Source organism: Microtus pennsylvanicus, chromosome 10 (assembly GCF_037038515.1).
Source record: "Microtus pennsylvanicus isolate mMicPen1 chromosome 10, mMicPen1.hap1, whole genome shotgun sequence".
NCBI classification, from domain to species: Eukaryota; Metazoa; Chordata; class Mammalia; order Rodentia; family Cricetidae; genus Microtus; species Microtus pennsylvanicus.
Genome location: NC_134588.1, coordinates 84,448,399 through 84,465,556, shown reverse-complemented (window position 1 = coordinate 84,465,556; position 17,158 = coordinate 84,448,399). Strand labels below are relative to the sequence as shown.

At 42.7% G+C, this 17,158-nt stretch overlaps 1 protein-coding gene across 1 annotated transcript; it reads left to right on the top strand.

The window, feature by feature from the left end:
- Window positions 1-9,264: 9,264 nt before the first annotated feature.
- Pde12 (phosphodiesterase 12) lies at window positions 9,265-14,800 on the top strand. Its single transcript, XM_075988845.1, has 3 exons — window positions 9,265-10,663; window positions 12,170-12,248; window positions 12,839-14,800. Exons 1-3 carry the CDS (start codon window positions 9,380-9,382, stop codon window positions 13,279-13,281), a joined length of 1,806 nt encoding a protein of 601 aa, XP_075844960.1. The 5' UTR covers window positions 9,265-9,379; the 3' UTR covers window positions 13,282-14,800.
- Window positions 14,801-17,158: the final 2,358 nt, after the last annotated feature.

The following is a 17,158-nucleotide window of genomic DNA, read 5'->3' as shown; positions in this document are numbered from 1 at the left end:
ATTGATCTGAATGCCTACCTGTACACTATGCAACATTGTCTTGATCACTGTAATTTATTAAAACAATTACGGTCTTAAAATCAGGTAGTTTTCGTCTACTTTGATCTTTTATTTAAAAAAAACCCTATTTTTAACTATTGTAGGTTCTTTGTATTTCCATTGTTTAGATTGTACATAAATGTCTTTTTCTTTCAGATAAGATCTCACCACTATTATAGCTTTGACTTCAATTTGCACATTGTAAATTTCTGTAAAAAAGTAATAAAAATATTATTTAACTTTTCCATTACATCTATCAAATCTCTTTTATTCACCATTACTGTGTTGGGGGTTACATCTGTGACATCTAGCAATGTGCTTTTTATAACTGGGTGCACCCATGCTTGTGTATATAATTTTGAATTGTTATACCCTCTTGTCAGATTGTTCCCATATCAGTATGAAGTTACCTTCCTTAATTTCTCTGCCTACTTTTACTGTAAAATCTCTTTTGTCAAACTTTAGAACAATGACACACGCTTGTTTTCGAGTGCCATTTGTTTGGAAAAACTTGTTCCATCTTTTCACCCTAAGATAGCAACCGTCTTTGAAGTGTATTTCTTGCAGAATACCCCCTGATCCCAAGTCAACCAGATAGATCCTGCTTTTTAACCTTATCTGCCAGTTTGTATTTTCCAAACAGGAAACTGAGACTAACTATATTCATAGCTGTTATTGCACAGTGAGCACTAATTCTTCTCAATTGTTTTCCTGCTCCTAATTTGCTTATCCCATTCCAGTGAGTTGTTTTCTGAAGTCTTGTGGGTGTGTATCTTTCTCTTCTTCTAAAGGATTCAAGCATCATCTGTAGATACTGTAAATTGTCTTAGTGGTCATGAATTCCTTTAGCCTATTTTTTATTACAGAAGGGTTTACTTTCTCCTTCAGTTATGACATAGCTTTGGTGGCTATAGAAGTCTAGGTGGCAGTGTCTTTTAGCTTTCTTGGTGTTTAAAGTTTCTGTTGAGAAATTAGCTATTATTCTAATGGGCCTTCCTTTATTCATGACTCATTCGACAGTTTATTTATATTTAAGATTTTAACTAGATGATGAAGGGAGCTTCTTAGCTGGTCATAACTGTTCTAAATGTCTTCTACATATCCTTTCCCTTGATTTGGAAAATTTCCTATGATCTTATTGAAATGTTTTGTACCTTTAACATAATATTCTTTGTTAATGCCCATATTTCATAGACTTGATTTTTTAATAGATCTCAAAAGCTCTGTTCATATGTGTACGTGTGTGAATATTCCTCTCCTTGTCTTCAAGTCCTGACATCGTCCTTCCCATGACCCATTTCACTGGTGACACTGTCTGCAGAGACTTTTGTTTTACTTATTGAATTTTTTATTTCCAGTATTTCAGTTTGGTTTCTTCAGTATTTCCATCTCTTTGTTAAATTCTATCTTTATAACATACATTTCCTTATTTAATTCAGTTATTTGTGTTTTCTTGGAATTCATTTCGTAAATGAGTGTCCTCTTTAATTTCTATGAGCATACTTAGAATCATTCTTTTGAGTTTTTTTGCAATTGGAAGCCATTACTCAAGGGTTAGTAATCTGTGAAGCAGTTATGTTGCTTGAACTTTCATGTTTCTTGTGTTTTTGTCCTTTGAGTTGTGTATCTGGGGTTAATGCTTTAATTCACATTTTCTTACTTAGTGTGTCTCTGTGTGTATGCACATATGCTACAATATGTGTGTGCAGGTCAGAGGACAACCTGTAGGAGCTGGTTCTCTCCTTTAACCAAGTGGGTCCCAAGTATCCAATACAGGGCTTCAATCATGGAAACAGGTGCCTTTATACTCTGAGCCATCTTGTGACCCCAGGGTAAATTTTTTAAAAACCAATTCTTATTCTTTAACTGGAAATATCTGCAATATTCAAGAATAACTAGGCTGTGGTAAAGTAGAGGTGTCATTTTCCTGTTATACTGTCTGTGGTACCTGGCTGACCACAGTACTTCCCCCCAGAGAACACCGCATGCAAAATAACCACTCTCAAACAGTAGGAATATTATGAAAATAGTAATAGCAAAAAAAAAGTCATCCCTAATTGCCAATCATTTTAAGAAGGAACACTCTTAGGGCTGTGTTCAGTGATATAGTAGTTACCATGGGCATAAGTGAAATGCACAAAGAGATAAAACTACTACTAGTTAGGGAAGTACAAATAGACATAGAACAAAAAACAAAAACCTAGAGACAGATGCTAGGGTTCAACCTGAAGATCAGACCTCTACCTCAGGCCGAAAATGGATGAGATCCTGTCTCCACAAATCCTCAAACTACACACCACACACTCCACTCTCCACTGAGTTCCTGTCTCTTTCCTCTTATAGTCCTCTCACTGCCCAGCCATATCACTCCAGTCTCCACTTCCCTACTGCTGGGATTAAAAGGCATTTGATCCCAAGTGCTGGGATCACCTTTGTGTGAGCTCTGTTTCTTTTAGACAGAATCAATCTTGTGTAGCCCAGGGTGGCCTTGAGCTCACAGAGATCCGTCTGTCTCTTTGTTAAAACACAATAACATATTACTATAAATAGGAGGGACAAGGGAGAGAAGGTGAGACATCTTGGGCTAAAAGTGGAATGAAAAAATGAGAGGCAAAGAAATGTAGTCAGGCTGAAACAGTCACAGCTCTCAGGAGGCTGAGGCATACACCAGGTCAGGCTGTGGTCTTTGGGAAAGCCTATGAAAAGGAAAAGGAAAGGAAGAAGGAAAATGGACGAGAACATAACAAGACAGACCTGCTTTGCGTTTCTGACATCTGACATCATCCTAGTTATGGGGACCTAAAAAAAATTTAGAGTTATAATCAAGTCCTGACTGGAGTATCCTGTGAGTCTTGATCATCTCAGGCAGCAGTCTTGAATCTGTTCTGGATGTAGAACTCAGACATCTGGGCCATCTGTTTCTACTAGAGATTTTTCAGGTGGTCTTCCTTGATTGAACCTGATTTTTCTTAGCTCAGAATGAATCCACAGCCTCTCATGTTCTGTGGAAACAAGAGCAAAATCTCTTCTCCAAAGTAACATACCTTTTGACTTCATTTTTGAAGTGAAGGTATTTTCAAAATACCTATCTTGGATTAATTCAGCAGCATTTATAAGCAAATATCTTTTAGCAGCTATTGCTCCTTCCTCAGCATTCAAACAATTCAAAGAGAGCATAATAGCATACAGTATCAAGATTCTCTGTGTATTTTCCATCTTTATGTGGCTTTACTTTAACCTCTATTTCTTTTATTTTTACTTTTACTTTTTGAGACAGGTTCTCTGTACATCTTTGTCCTGGAATAACTCTGTAGACCAGGCTGTCCTTGAACTCACAGAGATCCACTTGCCTTGGCCTCCCAAGTGCTGGGATTAAAGGTGTGTGCTATCACACCTTGAACTCACAGAGATCTGTCTGCCTCCCAGGCATTGGGATTAAAGGTGCATACCACCACACCCAACTACTTTCTTTCTTTCTTTTTAGGACTTTAACCTTTATCCTGCATATATTTTTAACACACTGTAAACCTGAGAAATTGCTGCTACCAAGAAAACATGCTTTATTCTTTCCTAAGCTTTCTCAGGCTCTCTGTGGATGCAGTTATCCACGTGGGCGCCATTCTGTAACATGAAGGGCCTGCTTGTTGGGGTTTCTTTCCTGCCTGATACCCCACAGCTGGCAAGCCCCAAAGAAAACCACACAGAGATCTGCATAAGTTATAAAACTGAATGACCCATTAGCCCAGGCTTCTTATTAGCTCTTGTAGCTTACTTATATTAACCCATTATTCTTATCTATGTTAGCCATCTTGCTTCTTGGTGGTCTGAGCTGGAATGTGAGGAATGGGCTGACCATCTATAGCTGGGCATGCAGCCCATACTTAGGAGTAGTTTGTTTTCCCAGTGAGATTCCCTTGGAGAAAGCTAAATTTTTATTTGCAAATGGTTATCAATTGGGAGATAGCTTTCTGGGTTAGGGAATGAGGACATGTGTCCACTTCTTTCAGCTGTAGGACTCCATCTGGTAAAGACCTGTATAGGCCCCGTGCATGATCTTTCAATCTCCATGAGTTCACACATGCACTAGCCCTGCTGTGTGTAGAGACTCCTTGGTGTTCTCCATCCCCGCTGGCTCTCACAGTTGTTCTACCTCCTCTTCTGCAGAATTCCCTGATCCCTGAGAGGAGGGATTTGATGGAGATTATCCCAATTAGGGCTGAGTGTTTGTTCCAAGGTCTCTCTTTCTTTGCAGAGTGTCTGACTATGGGTCTCTGTATTTGTTTCCATCTACTTCAGAAAGAAGTAAAAACTCTAGTTCTGAGTCCAAGAATATAATTTGTAAAATCAGATAAGATTATTTAAAAAGGATTTATTTTATCACATCAAAATGTGATCCTCTGGCTAAGCCTGGTGGCACACAGTGCAGTTTTAGAGCTTGTGTGGCTGAGTCAGGAGGACTACATGTTTGGGGGCATCCTGGACTCAGTAAAAGCCTGTATCAAACAAAACAAAACAAAACACCAAACCAGGCAATGGTTACATGTGCCATTAATCCCAGCACTCAGAAGGTAGAAGCAGGTGGATCTCTGTGAGCTCAAGGTCAGTTTGTCTATAGAGACAGTTCCAGGACAGCCAAGGCTACACAGAAAAACTCTGTCTCGAAAAGCAAAAACAAACAAAAACAAATAAAACACAAAAAAGTGATCCTCTAATATGGATACCAAGTTTCTTCTTTAAAAGAAAAATTTGTGTATAGGTGTAATGGTGTGTCCTGTCCCTTTAAGAGACAAGCCCCACCCACTTTCTCCCCACCCACTGAGGCAAGTGGAACTTCCTTCTGCTTCCAGCCTGAGCCCCCCTCCTTTCTGGCTCTCTCCTAAAGAGGTAGCTTCTGCTTCACTCCCTTCTCCCCAATTTTCCTCTTCCCCCTCACCCTCCCCCCTGTTCTTTTCCCTTCTTTCCTTTCCCCATTTCCCTTTCCCCTAAATTTTTCCCATAACCCACTAAATAAAAGCCTGTTGGGACCTAATGGAGTCCTGGCCTTCCTGCTCACCTCCTCTGTTGGTGACCTTTCTTGCCCTTGTTCTGAGTTTCTGAGAAACTTGCAAGTTCCCTACAGTAATGTCCCACTTGCCTGGTGCAAGAAGGATAGCAAGCAACCCCCACTAGCCATGAACTCCCACTGGGCTCTACCTGGCCTAGCCCAGATGCACTCAGCCCCTAATGCATCCTTTGTGTTACAGATACCTTTTGTTGCCCTGTGTGAATCTAGTCTGAGTGTCCCATGGATACAAAGCCTATGTACAACTTGGTTTAGGGAAAACCGTGGCACCTCATGAATCAGGTATTTGCACCTGGCATTGTATTGTGGGAAGCTCCATTCAGTTTGTTTTGGGATATGGAAATCTTCTAGCTAAAGTGTAAGCACAGGAAAAATAAAGATGCTGGGAGGCGAAGGGAAAGCGCTGCAGTTCACGAAGCGGAGCCCCCTGCACTGCAAAGAGTACGTCCATTCTCAATGTGTCCCTGAGTCTTCATTTCATAGACCCACGTGAACCCACACACCCACACCAAGTTACACACAATGAAAGACCCCCCCATACTTGAAAGACCCCCGTACCCACGTACTATGCTAAACTCTGCTGAAAATTTAGCTGCCTCCCCCCCCCCCCCCAGCCAATGCTAAAACTGGATATCTATGGGTTGCAGACTCACTGACTAGGCTAAGGAGAGGAAATACTCCACCCCCCAAGGCATTCTATCTAAGCTGTCAACTTGCTGCAGAGTGCTCTATCTAGCTTTGTGGTTTTTCGGGACTGAGGGAATACTCCAGCCCCCAAGACGTTCTATCTAAACTGTCAACTCGCTGCAGGGTGTTTTATCTATCTTTATGGTTTTTCGGGGAAATTCGAGAATAGACTTGGGGCCGTCCCCAGGGTGAACTAAGCCCGCCAATTTGAGAGCCAATGAAATGCTTGTGCTATACTACTCTCTTATGTAATCATTTTTCCCTATAAATATGGCTGTTTGAATTTGCCAGGGGTGCTCAGTTGGCGTAAGCTGCTGTTGCACCCACGGGCACTTGTGTAATCAATAAAGACACCTCTTGCTGATTGCATCTGTTGGCCTGAATTATTGAGACTGGGGGATTTCTCCCACCACCCTTGAAAACGAGGGTTTTTCAACAATACCTTCTGCCTTGTGTTTGCCAGGCACTCCATCACAAACCTGACTTTTGAATTATATGGAGAATAACCCAAATTATATCAAGTGCTACTCAGAATTTCTGAATGCTATCGCCCAAAACTGTAGTATCATTTTGACCATAAGTATAGATAGTATATAAGCAATCTATTTGTTTAACTGCCAATAACATCTACAAGAATAAAAGTAATCAAAAGAAACTAGCCATTCCGCAGTGGTGACTCATGCCTTTAATCCCAGCATTTGGGAGGCAGAGGCAGGCAGTGTAGGGCCCCTGGTCTGCCCCTGCTCCTGGGGTTCATCTTGAGGACAGTTCCTGGTCAGCCAGCTAAAACATTGTTTGTTCCTGTGCTCCCTCTGCCCCGCCTGGTGATTAGCTATAGGGCATTGTTTACTCCATCTTGGGTGTGACAATTTCCCAACTGCCTGGGGAGAATTCCTTGTGCAGCAGCTAGGAATTTAAGGATTTCCACAAGGTTGAATAAACGGTTTTCAGCCAACCTCCTTTCGAAGGACCCAGGTCTCGCGTGTTCTTTCAATCTCCAGGCCCTTGCCTGACTTGTGTACGGTACAGTGGCGTGAGAACTGTTCCGAGGGGGTAACGCAGAATCGGGTGTGGTGACACACGCCTTTAATCCCAGCACTTGGGAGGCAGAGGTTGGCAGAGCTCTGTGAGTTCAAGGCCTGTCTGATCTACGCAGTGAGCTCTAGTGCACCACACAGAAATCCTGTCTTGAAAAAAACAAAACAAGGCCTGGCGATGGTGGCGCACGCCTTTAATCCCAGCACTCGGGAGGCAGAGGCAGGCGGATCTCGTGAGTTCGAGACCAGCCTGGTCTACAGAGCTAGTGCCAGGACAGGCTCCAAAGCCACAGAGAAACCCGGTCTCGAAAAACAAAAAAAAACTAGTCTTCAAATGTAAATATTGGGAGATTTATAAATGATATATAGGTAGACATAATTCTGATTGGTAAAAGCATGTTTCTTTTGTGTTGTTTTATCATTTATTTTGAGATTTTGTGAGGGCCCAGGCTGGTCCAGAACTGGCTCAGTCTGAACTTCTTGAATAGTGGTATTACAGATATGTGCTACGATGACTGGCTTAGTTTTGTAGGCTTCCTTTTCTTTTAAAACTTAAAAACAGAAAGCCGGTTGTGGTGGCGCACACTGGTAGGATTAGCAGAAGGAGGCAGAGGCAGGAGGATCACAAGTTCAAGGCCAGCCTGGGCTACATATTTAAAGAAAAAAACTTTAAAAGTGTCTTCGTGGGCACGTGTGTTATGTGTGTATGGGGGGGAGTGAAGATGCAGTGTGTAGAGGCACAACCACCTTGTTTTTTGAAACTCAGTCTCTCATTAGCCTGGAACTTGTAATCAGGCTAGACTTACTGGCCAGTAGCCCTAAATCTCCACCTGTTTTTTGCATTCCCAGAGATGGGATCATAAGCATATATCACTGTGCCAAGCATCTTCACCTGGGTTCTGGGGATCAAACTTACATCGTCATTCTTGTATGACAAAACACTTTACTAAGTATGCTGTTTCTGCAGCAGTGTAGGCTTGTCTTTCTGTGTGGACTTTTTAAAACTCTTCCACTGAGCTACATCCTTAGCTTGTTTCTTGACCTGGGTTGAAACTAGGTGAATAAAGTTCTTCCTATTCTCCTCACCTCCCCAAATGCATTACCTAAATATTACTGCCCAGTCTCTCAATTTCAAGTTTCAATTACAGAATTTATAGATAGAGCTATAAATTAATCTCATAAAATAAAGCCTCAGACATGGCATTTACTCACTCCTTTCAAGGTTGTGATTTACAAACAATCTTTCTCCGAAATCTGACACTTCCTAATAATTCTTGGAGAAATACAAGACAAAAACAAAAGAAGGTGTGAGCAGGCAAAATGGCCCAGTGGGTAGAAGCGCTTGATGTCAGACCTGACAATCTGAGTCTTTCTTACACGCTAATGTCCCCTGGGTTCACTGTCCTGGCTAGGCAGGGCTTCGTTTTGGTCTACAAATATGTCAAGATCATTCATTCTTTAAGAGTTTTGAAAGAAATAAAAATCGGAAGAAAACTCTCAGCTAAATTTAAACTTCGGGATAAAGTAATACGGGGAGGAATTAAGCATTTTTGTTTTTAAAAAATTTTCTAAGTTTTACCTGAGCCATGTATTTATTATTATTATTATTATTTTTTTTTTTTTTTTGGTTTTTCGAGACAGAGTTTCTCTGTGGTTTTGGAGCCTGCCCTGGAACTAGCTCTTGTAGACCAGGCTGGTCTCGAACTCACAGAGATCCGCCTGCCTCTGCCTCCCAAGTGCTGGGATTAAAGGCGTGCGCCACCACCACCGGGCCTGAGCCATGTACTTTTATTTGCTAAATCTTGCAACCCTACAAATACAAGGCCTCCAAGCTCTTTACAATTTAGTAACAGTTTAGTAACTTGTCGGGACTCCCTGACAACTTCCTATGTTGTGCGACTTTGACTCAGTCTTTCCCGGTTCCGCAATTCTAAGCGACGGGTTGGATACCTACCTCAAAAACAACAACGTGAGGCTTAAGTAAACCGTGTGCCCTCAGTGCTGACTGTATGTGTAAGGGACCGGGCGGAGCTTCATTCCACCCGCCACACCTCGAAATTCGAAAATCAGGGGGCAGGGAGGCCAAACTGTGAGAACTGTTGCAATCCTGGTAGGGTTCCCACCATTCACACTTTCAGGCCGGTGCATTGCCAAGTGACAGAAAGCCTAGTATCGCCGCGAGACCAAGGCGTGACGACACTGCCCAATCACTTCCGGTTCCGGAAGCCCGCACTTTCGACAAAACTCGGGATTTGGTACCCACCCTACCCCCCGGTGCCTTTACACTTCCTCCTCTCTTTGTATTTAAACCGCGTTGAACACAACACACCACACACACCAAGGCGCGTCCTTCGAGACACCGGCGGCTCTGCCAGAAACGAGCCCGTAAGTGAGTGTGGCGAAAGTGCGCGTCGGGAACCCCATGAGCTTCCGTCGCCCGCCGTCGACCGGAAGTCCCCGTTCTGAATGGGGCAGGAGCCGGTTGCTGCCGCACCCCCGCGCGGGCTCACCGGCGAGCGACTCTGGCTCTCGAGTCCCGTCGGCCGCTAGGTTCATGTGGAGGCTTCTGGGCCGCGCCGCGCTGCGTGGGGTCCGGTCGGTGGTGGAGCAGCGCAGCCGGGCCGAGGCGGCGAGCGAGCAGGCGGTGTGCGCCATGGAGCGGGCGGTGGTGCGCTGCGTGCCCTCGGAGCCCAAGCTCAGCTTGTCGTTCGCGCTGGCCGACGGCAGCCACAAGAACATGCAGCGCGACCAGAGCGAGCCCCTGGGCCGGGCCCTCAGCCGGATCGCTACCAATGCCCTCAAGGGCCACGCTAAGGCGGCGGCCGCCAAGAAGAACAGGAAGAACCGAGCGCAGTCGGGCGGCGGCGCGGCCTGCGCTCCGGAACCGGCCGCGGCCTGCGAGCCGGTGGTGAAGCTGTACTACCGCGAGGAGGCCGTGGCGGACGACGTGCTCAACGTGGATGCCTGGCAGGACGGCGCGGTGCTGCAGATCGGCGACGTCAAGTACAAGGTAGAGCGCAACCCGCCCGCCTTCACCGAGTTGCAGCTGCCGCGTTACATCATGGCCGGCTTCCCGGTGTGTCCCAAGCTCAGCCTGGAGTTCGGGGATTCCGCCAGCTCCGTGTTCCGCTGGTACAAGGAGGTCAAGCCCGGTGCGGCCGAGCCCGCCGAGTCGTCGTCGCGCCCCGGGCCGTCTTCAGCTTGGACCGAGACGGGTGTGGCCGAGCGCGTGTACACCCCGTGCAACGCGGACATCGGGCTGCGGCTCAAGCTTCACTGCACGCCGGGCAATGGGCAGCGCTTCGGGCCAAGCCGCGAGCTGGAGAGCGTGTGTCCCGTGGAGGCCGGGCCCGGCACCTGCACGTTTGACCATCGGCATCTGTACACCAAGAAGGTGCCGGAGGACTCCATCATCCGGACCGTCTCCTACAACATCCTGGCAGACACGTACGCCCAGACCGAGTTCTCCCGGACCGTCCTCTACCCGTACTGTGCGCCCTACGCGCTGGAGCTTGACTACCGCCAGAACCTCATCCAGAAGGAGCTCACGGGCTACAACGCAGACCTCATCTGTTTGCAGGAGGTGGACCGCGAGGTGTTCTCCGACAGCTTGGTACCGGCCCTGGAGGCCTTCGGCCTGGAGGGCGTTTTCCGGATCAAACAGCACGAAGGCCTGGCCACTTTCTACCGGAAGTCCAAGTTCAACCTCCTTAGCCAACACGACATTTCTTTTCAAGAAGCCTTGGAGTCGGACCCACTGCACAAGGACCTGCTGGCGAAACTAGCTTTGAACCCGCTAGCGCAGGAGAAAGTACTCCAGAGATCGTCCGTCCTTCAGGTCAAGTAGCTCTGCCTTTTTCATACTCACCCATGGTTCGAGGCCTTCGGAGTGGAGGGATGGTGGTACTGTCTAGATCGCATTTCTTTCAGTATGCTTGCCCTAGCGTCTTCTACAGTGTGGCTTGTTCATTAATCCAGCACATACTAAACTCCTAGTGTATCTAACCCCGACGCAGGGCGCCTTGAACAAGATGAATAGAGCAGTCTTAGTGCTCACGATCCAGGTAGATAGGGACGAATTGCAGTCATGGTCGGAACGTGCCAAGCACTTGTAGCGCGCTTTAAAGCGGTTACAAGTATAAGTGCCTCTTGTTTTAAGACCTGTTTCACAACTATTGTTAACCTAGTATGTAAAAGAAATCATTTTTGATTCTTTTTGATTTGTTTTACAGATATTATTATTTCATACATGAGAAGATATTCAAATGCGCTTACTCTGGGATTCTTAGCCAGTTGACTAGGCAGGCTAGCTAGCTTTGTTGTTCAGGGTGTGAACTGCTTCTTAGCTTAAAACTCTTTGTTATTTTTTGCCTGTTGTTTTTTTTTTTCTTTTGGTTTTTCGAGACAGGTTTTCTCTGGTTTTGGAGCCTGTCCAGGAACTAGCTCTTGTAGACCAGACTGGTCTCGAACTCACAGAGGTCCGCCTGCCTGTGCCTCCCGATTAAAGGCGTGCTGGGATTAAAGGCGTGCACCACCACCGCCCGGCCTGTTGTTTGTTTTTGTTGGTATTTTGAGGCATGGTCTCCCTGAGTAGCTGTGGATGCCCTGGAACTGGCTATGTAGGCTAGGCTGGCGCTGAGATTCACCTGCCTTTGTCTCCCAAGTGTTAGGATTAAATTATTGTTTTTTGGTCCAAAGCATTTAGGTAAGAGAGATTGTGTTCTGAGTAAAACAAATATTTACCTGTTTTTAAGCACTATTGTGTTCTGTACACTTGTGTGTAAATTCGTTTAATTGAATGCACACATCTATGAGGTAGGTGATACGGTTGCTTTGCCATTTTAACACTGAAGAGTGTCTTGCTCCACGGCATAGCACTGTAAACGCTACTAGACTGTTCAAAGACCTGCCTGACTCCAGGGGCATGTGCTCAAGCTTGAAAACAGCATCCAGTCTTAATTTTCAACTAAAGTGTGTTTTCCTAATGGTTATGTATACTGGATGGTAACCTTTTCTCATGTTAGCATACCTTAAAACATGCAAGATCAGATTTTAAAAATTACCATCTTAGTTTTCAAGGGACTGTGAAATAAAGTAGCTCAGTCGATAATTTTAAGAACAAAATCTTCTGCAGGGTGGGATGTTGTGGCACCTGCCCTTAATCCCAGCCCTTTGGAGGAAGAGGCAGTTGGGTTTCTATGAGTTTTGAGGCACTCTCTAGTTTACGTAGTGTGTTCCAGGACAGCTAGGACTATTGGTGAGAAACTGTCTCAAGCAACAAAATCCAAGAAGTTTTCAGGAGGTGGGCAAACACCAACTGAACTCCTGATGTTTTCTATTGTAGATTTCAGTTCTTCAGTCTACAAAGGACTCTTCTAAAAAGATATGTGTTGCTAATACCCATCTCTACTGGCACCCAAACGGTAAGTTTTATTTTACAAGTGACCAAGCTACTGAAGCTGTTTTACCACACACACACACACACACACACACAGAGAGAGAGAGAGAGAGAGAGAGAGAGAGAGAGAGAGAGAGAGAGAGAGAGAGAGAGAGAGATGTACATATATTTCTTGCTTTTAGTTGATTTTTTTTGAAAGAACTTTGAAATGTATGTTGGCCTAGAACTTGAAACCCTTCCGCCTCAGCCTCCTCAGAGCTGAGATTACAGGTATGCACCACCACCCCAGCCCTATACAAACATATGTTCTGAATGTCACTCAGATGCTGTAGGTGTTTATTTAAAGCTGCTAAAGCTATTTTACAGAAATGTCTTGGACCCAGGTGGCTTAGCTGGTAAAGGTGCGTCCATCAAGCCTGATGGCCTGAGTTCAATACCAGGGACCCATGCAGTGGAAAGAGAACCAACTCACCAACTCAATGTAAATTGTCCTCTGACCTCCACACAGACAATGTAAAAATGTGTTTATATGCACATACATATAGTGAATGTTACTTAGGTACCATAATTTGTGAGAGGGCTTTAAAAAGTACTTACATTAATTTTGTTTTGTAGGTGGATACATTCGTCTCATTCAAATGGCAGTAGCCTTGGCTCACATTAGACATGTTTCATGTGACCTATATCCTGGCCTACCAGTTATATTTTGTGGAGACTTTAATAGTACACCATCTACAGGATTGTATCATTTTGTCATCAATGGCAGCATTCTGGAGGATCATGAAGACTGGGCTTCCAATGGGGAAGAGGAAAGATGTAATATGTCTCTCACACACCTTTTTAAACTGAAAAGCGCTTGTGGAGAACCTGCTTACACCAATTACGTTGGTGGCTTTCACGGATGTCTAGATTACATTTTCATTGACTTAAATGCTTTCGAGGTTGAACAGGTGATTCCGTTACCTAGTCATGAAGAGGTTACCACCCATCAGGCCTTACCTAGTGTTTCTCACCCTTCTGATCACATAGCACTGGTTTGTGATTTAAAATGGAAGTAGATTTTGCTGCATTGAGTGAAAAGGAAGCGAGTTACTTTTCAGAAAATTTAATATGAATCAGCGCTTATATATAAAAATCTTCAGAGGACGTCTAGACATTAACTTTATTATGGTCATTCCCTACTAGTTATGTATGTTCCAGGTGGCTTTGTTACATACCAGTTCATAATGTTTGCATCATATATCTTTATCCTCTTTTTAATTTCCTACATTTGGAGGAAAACATTTATGACTAGCAAGAAAAAATGAACTCTTGTGTACAGCTTATAGGTTTTTTTAAGCTGGCAATTAAGATTTTTAATTTGGTATTTGAATAATCTCAATTTTTCTTTCATAACACTTTACATTGAATTATGTTCATATAATTAGAGGGGGACATGCAAGTAAAAGGTAAAATACTTCAGAGAGACATGGAATACATTAGTCTATCACTACCTCAATTTGGTGAAGTTATTATAATTTGGAGCTTTAACAAAAGATTAAAATATACCATTACCAATTTTTATAGCTTCTTCATTTTTGTTAGCAGAGTATTTTCCTTCTCTTATTTCTAGCGTTTTTTAGTGGGCATATGGTGGCACAAACGTGCGTAATTTGTGTTCTCATTCACAGTTCAGACCATTTTAACAGTGTTCCCAGGGAGCAGCGACACAGCCTGATCCCCTTGTCTTCACTCTTCCTCAACACACAGGGTACTGACCATATGACATGAAAGAATAGAGCACAATTATTTTATGAGAAACTTCTGATTGGGGCTTCAAATTATACTTAAACCATTGAGCATTTTCAAAATGGTAGGTAATTTTTTTGTAAGCAAGAAAAAGGGATCGTAGCATGGTGCTTTATTATAGCACTCAGGAGTCTGAGGTAGGGCTGCTTTGAGTTCAATGCTAGTCAGGGTTATACAATTCAAGGTCAGTTTGGGCTACATAAATGGAAAAAGGGAACAGTGGGCTTTTCCCAGTATCTGAAATAAACTTTTTATAGACTTACAGATAATAAAGTATAAAAAGATTTGACTTAGTCAAATCTCCAGCATACAGATGTCAGGACGACTGGAGTGCAAAGATAGGGAGCACTGCAAAAATTCTATAAATATCATACCTGGATTTATTTGTACTTAGAAATACAAGGTGTTAATCAGAAGTGTTTAAGCTATCTTTGTGACTGAATTTTTCTACTACTTTTGGAATTTTTAGTACATTTGATTTTAATAAATATGGGAAATCTAGCAACTTTGTGGTGAAGCACATTTATGTCATAAGTTCTTGCTGAAGAAAAGTGACCGTTTTAGAGCATGTTATTCTGTGAAAATAACTCTTATGCAGTTGTCCCCATAACAGACACTACAGTTAGTCATTCGTCAAAAGAAGGCCATTTTTGACTACAGTGTTTTGGCTTTATTCACTTGTATGTTTTCCAGGTTCATCCATGTTACAGTATGTACCAACACTTCATCTTTTTTTACAGCTGAGCATTTTCTACTGCATGGATAATACATCTTGCTTATCTGAACATCTGGACTGTCTCTTTGCTCTTGTGTCTAGTACTATGGGTATTTGTGCCCAAGTTTTTGGTTTAACATCCTTTTTGGCAGTGCTGGGGAATCACATCCTGTTAGGCAAATAGTCTACCACTCAGCTATACACCAACCCAAAACATCTGCTTTCAGTTCTTTTGAGTTTATATTTCAGAGTAAATTGCAGGGTCGTAATTCTCTTTAGCTTTCTGGAATACTGCCAGACTTTCTTGCCATGGCAGCACTGTCTTATACACTCGCTCACTGTAGTGCACAGGCTTGGTTTTCCCTACATCCTCTCAACCTTATTTCCACCACTAATTTTCCCCGAACCCACCAAGACAGCCTTTTTCTCTGTGTAGCCCTGGCTGCCCTGGACCCAACCATCCTCAAACTCAGGAGATTTAAACTTGCCTCTGCCTCCTGAGTGCTGGGATAAAAGGTGTGCCACCACCAGGCTCTCACTCCCATTTTTAAAAGTCATCCTAGTTAATATGAAGTGATACTCTAATGACGCAGTTTTAACTTCTGAATTGAAGTTGTTACAGTCATAAACATACTTTACTCTCAATAGTTTACCAAACCCTTTTTCAGAGCCTACTTCACCAACTGCTACTTCATTTTTATGTTTGTGCCAAGTGGAAAAGGTGCTTCCTTTAAAGAAAAGTATAAAAATCCAAGTTCAAAAATACAACCTTGAATGTAAATGAAAATTATGGTAAAAAACTAAGATGTTCACAACAAAAGGCTATTTTTTAACTTCAGCAATTTCAGAGAACTTACTTTTAAATGGGACCACTTTAAATCCAGATTAGTAGATAGCAAGAATGTATAAAAATAGTAATTACTGAGAAAATGAGATAAATATAATTTGAGTATGATAAATTATGTGTAACTATAAAAGGTTCAAACTATTAAAGATTTTTTTTAAAACCCTAAATTTAAGGCAATTTTTAAGCTGTAAGCCAATAAATTAAGGTGACATTTCCTGTTAAATAACGGGTAGGGAACTATTTATTTGACCACCTTTAGTGTATTAACATATAATTGCTAAAATTTATATAAAGTTATTTTAACATTAAGCTTAATCATTTGAGTTGGCTTTACCAGCTTCTATAGAACTATAATGAATGACATCTGAAACATTAAACTTGAGCCTGAAAAGACCACTCAGTGGTTAAGTGTGCTCACTCTTCTAGCGGACCTGGGGTTCATTTGACAGTACCCACACAGTGGCTCACAACCTCTTTTAACTCCAGCTCCAGGAATCCATCATCTCTGGGAACCAGGCATGTGCATGGTACAGACACTTGGCAGGCCCATACCCATGTATTAAAAAACTTTTTAAACAAATCAACAAGAACCATTAAAGCTGTCCAGCTGGCTTAATACCACTTTGATCTGATAGGAAGCTCTTGTTCTGTCAAAATCCAAGTTATGTAATGTTTTGGGGTTATTATTATTTGGCTTTTAAAGACAAGGTTTCTCTGTAGCTCTAGAACTCTGTAGACTAGGCTGGCCTTGAACTGCCTGCCTCTGGAGTGCTGAAATTAAAGGGGCAAGCCACCACCACCCGGCTTAAACTGGTGTGTTTATTGTTAAGAGCTATTGGCATTTGGGTGTCAGACTAAGTCTAACAGCTGAAAGAAACCCTGATAACCCTTTACCGACTTTGTCTCCATGAAATGTCTATTTTGGACTTTCACAAATGCAAAGAAATATGTCCTTTGGTGACTGGCTTCTTTTAGTTAGGCTGTTTAGTTACTTCCATGTTGTAGTGTCAATACTGGGTATTTTTTTTTTAAATGAACTTTCCATTGTTAGGTTATACTACATTTATCTTATTAGGTTATACTACATTTATCTTATAGATTGATGGGCATTTGTACTGCTTCCACAAATAATGTTGCTATAAACGTACATTTGTACAAGTTTTGTGTGTTTTCATTTTTCTTGAGTATTGCTCTTAGGAGCAGAAATATTGGGTCATATGGGAAAAATATTTACCTTTTGGGAATATTACTGAAGGCAGGTACACATCCCCACCAGAAATACATGAGTGCTCTAATTTCTGTACATCCTCAACACTAGTTTTATTTGGTAACAGACTCTAGTATGAAGTGGTACTGGTTTTGCTTTTTAATTTAAATTCCCTCTAGGGAACATGTCTTCTCTATAAGACTCCTAATGAATCCCTAAAAGAGGATCACAGCCTGTATCCATTTTTGTGTGTGTACATACTTATGATAAAGTTTAAGTGATAAATTAAGCACATGTATTAACAATAAATAGAAAAATTACAATGTAATAATAAGTTATTTAAAACCTAATTATTTGCTGGGCGATGGTGGCGCACGC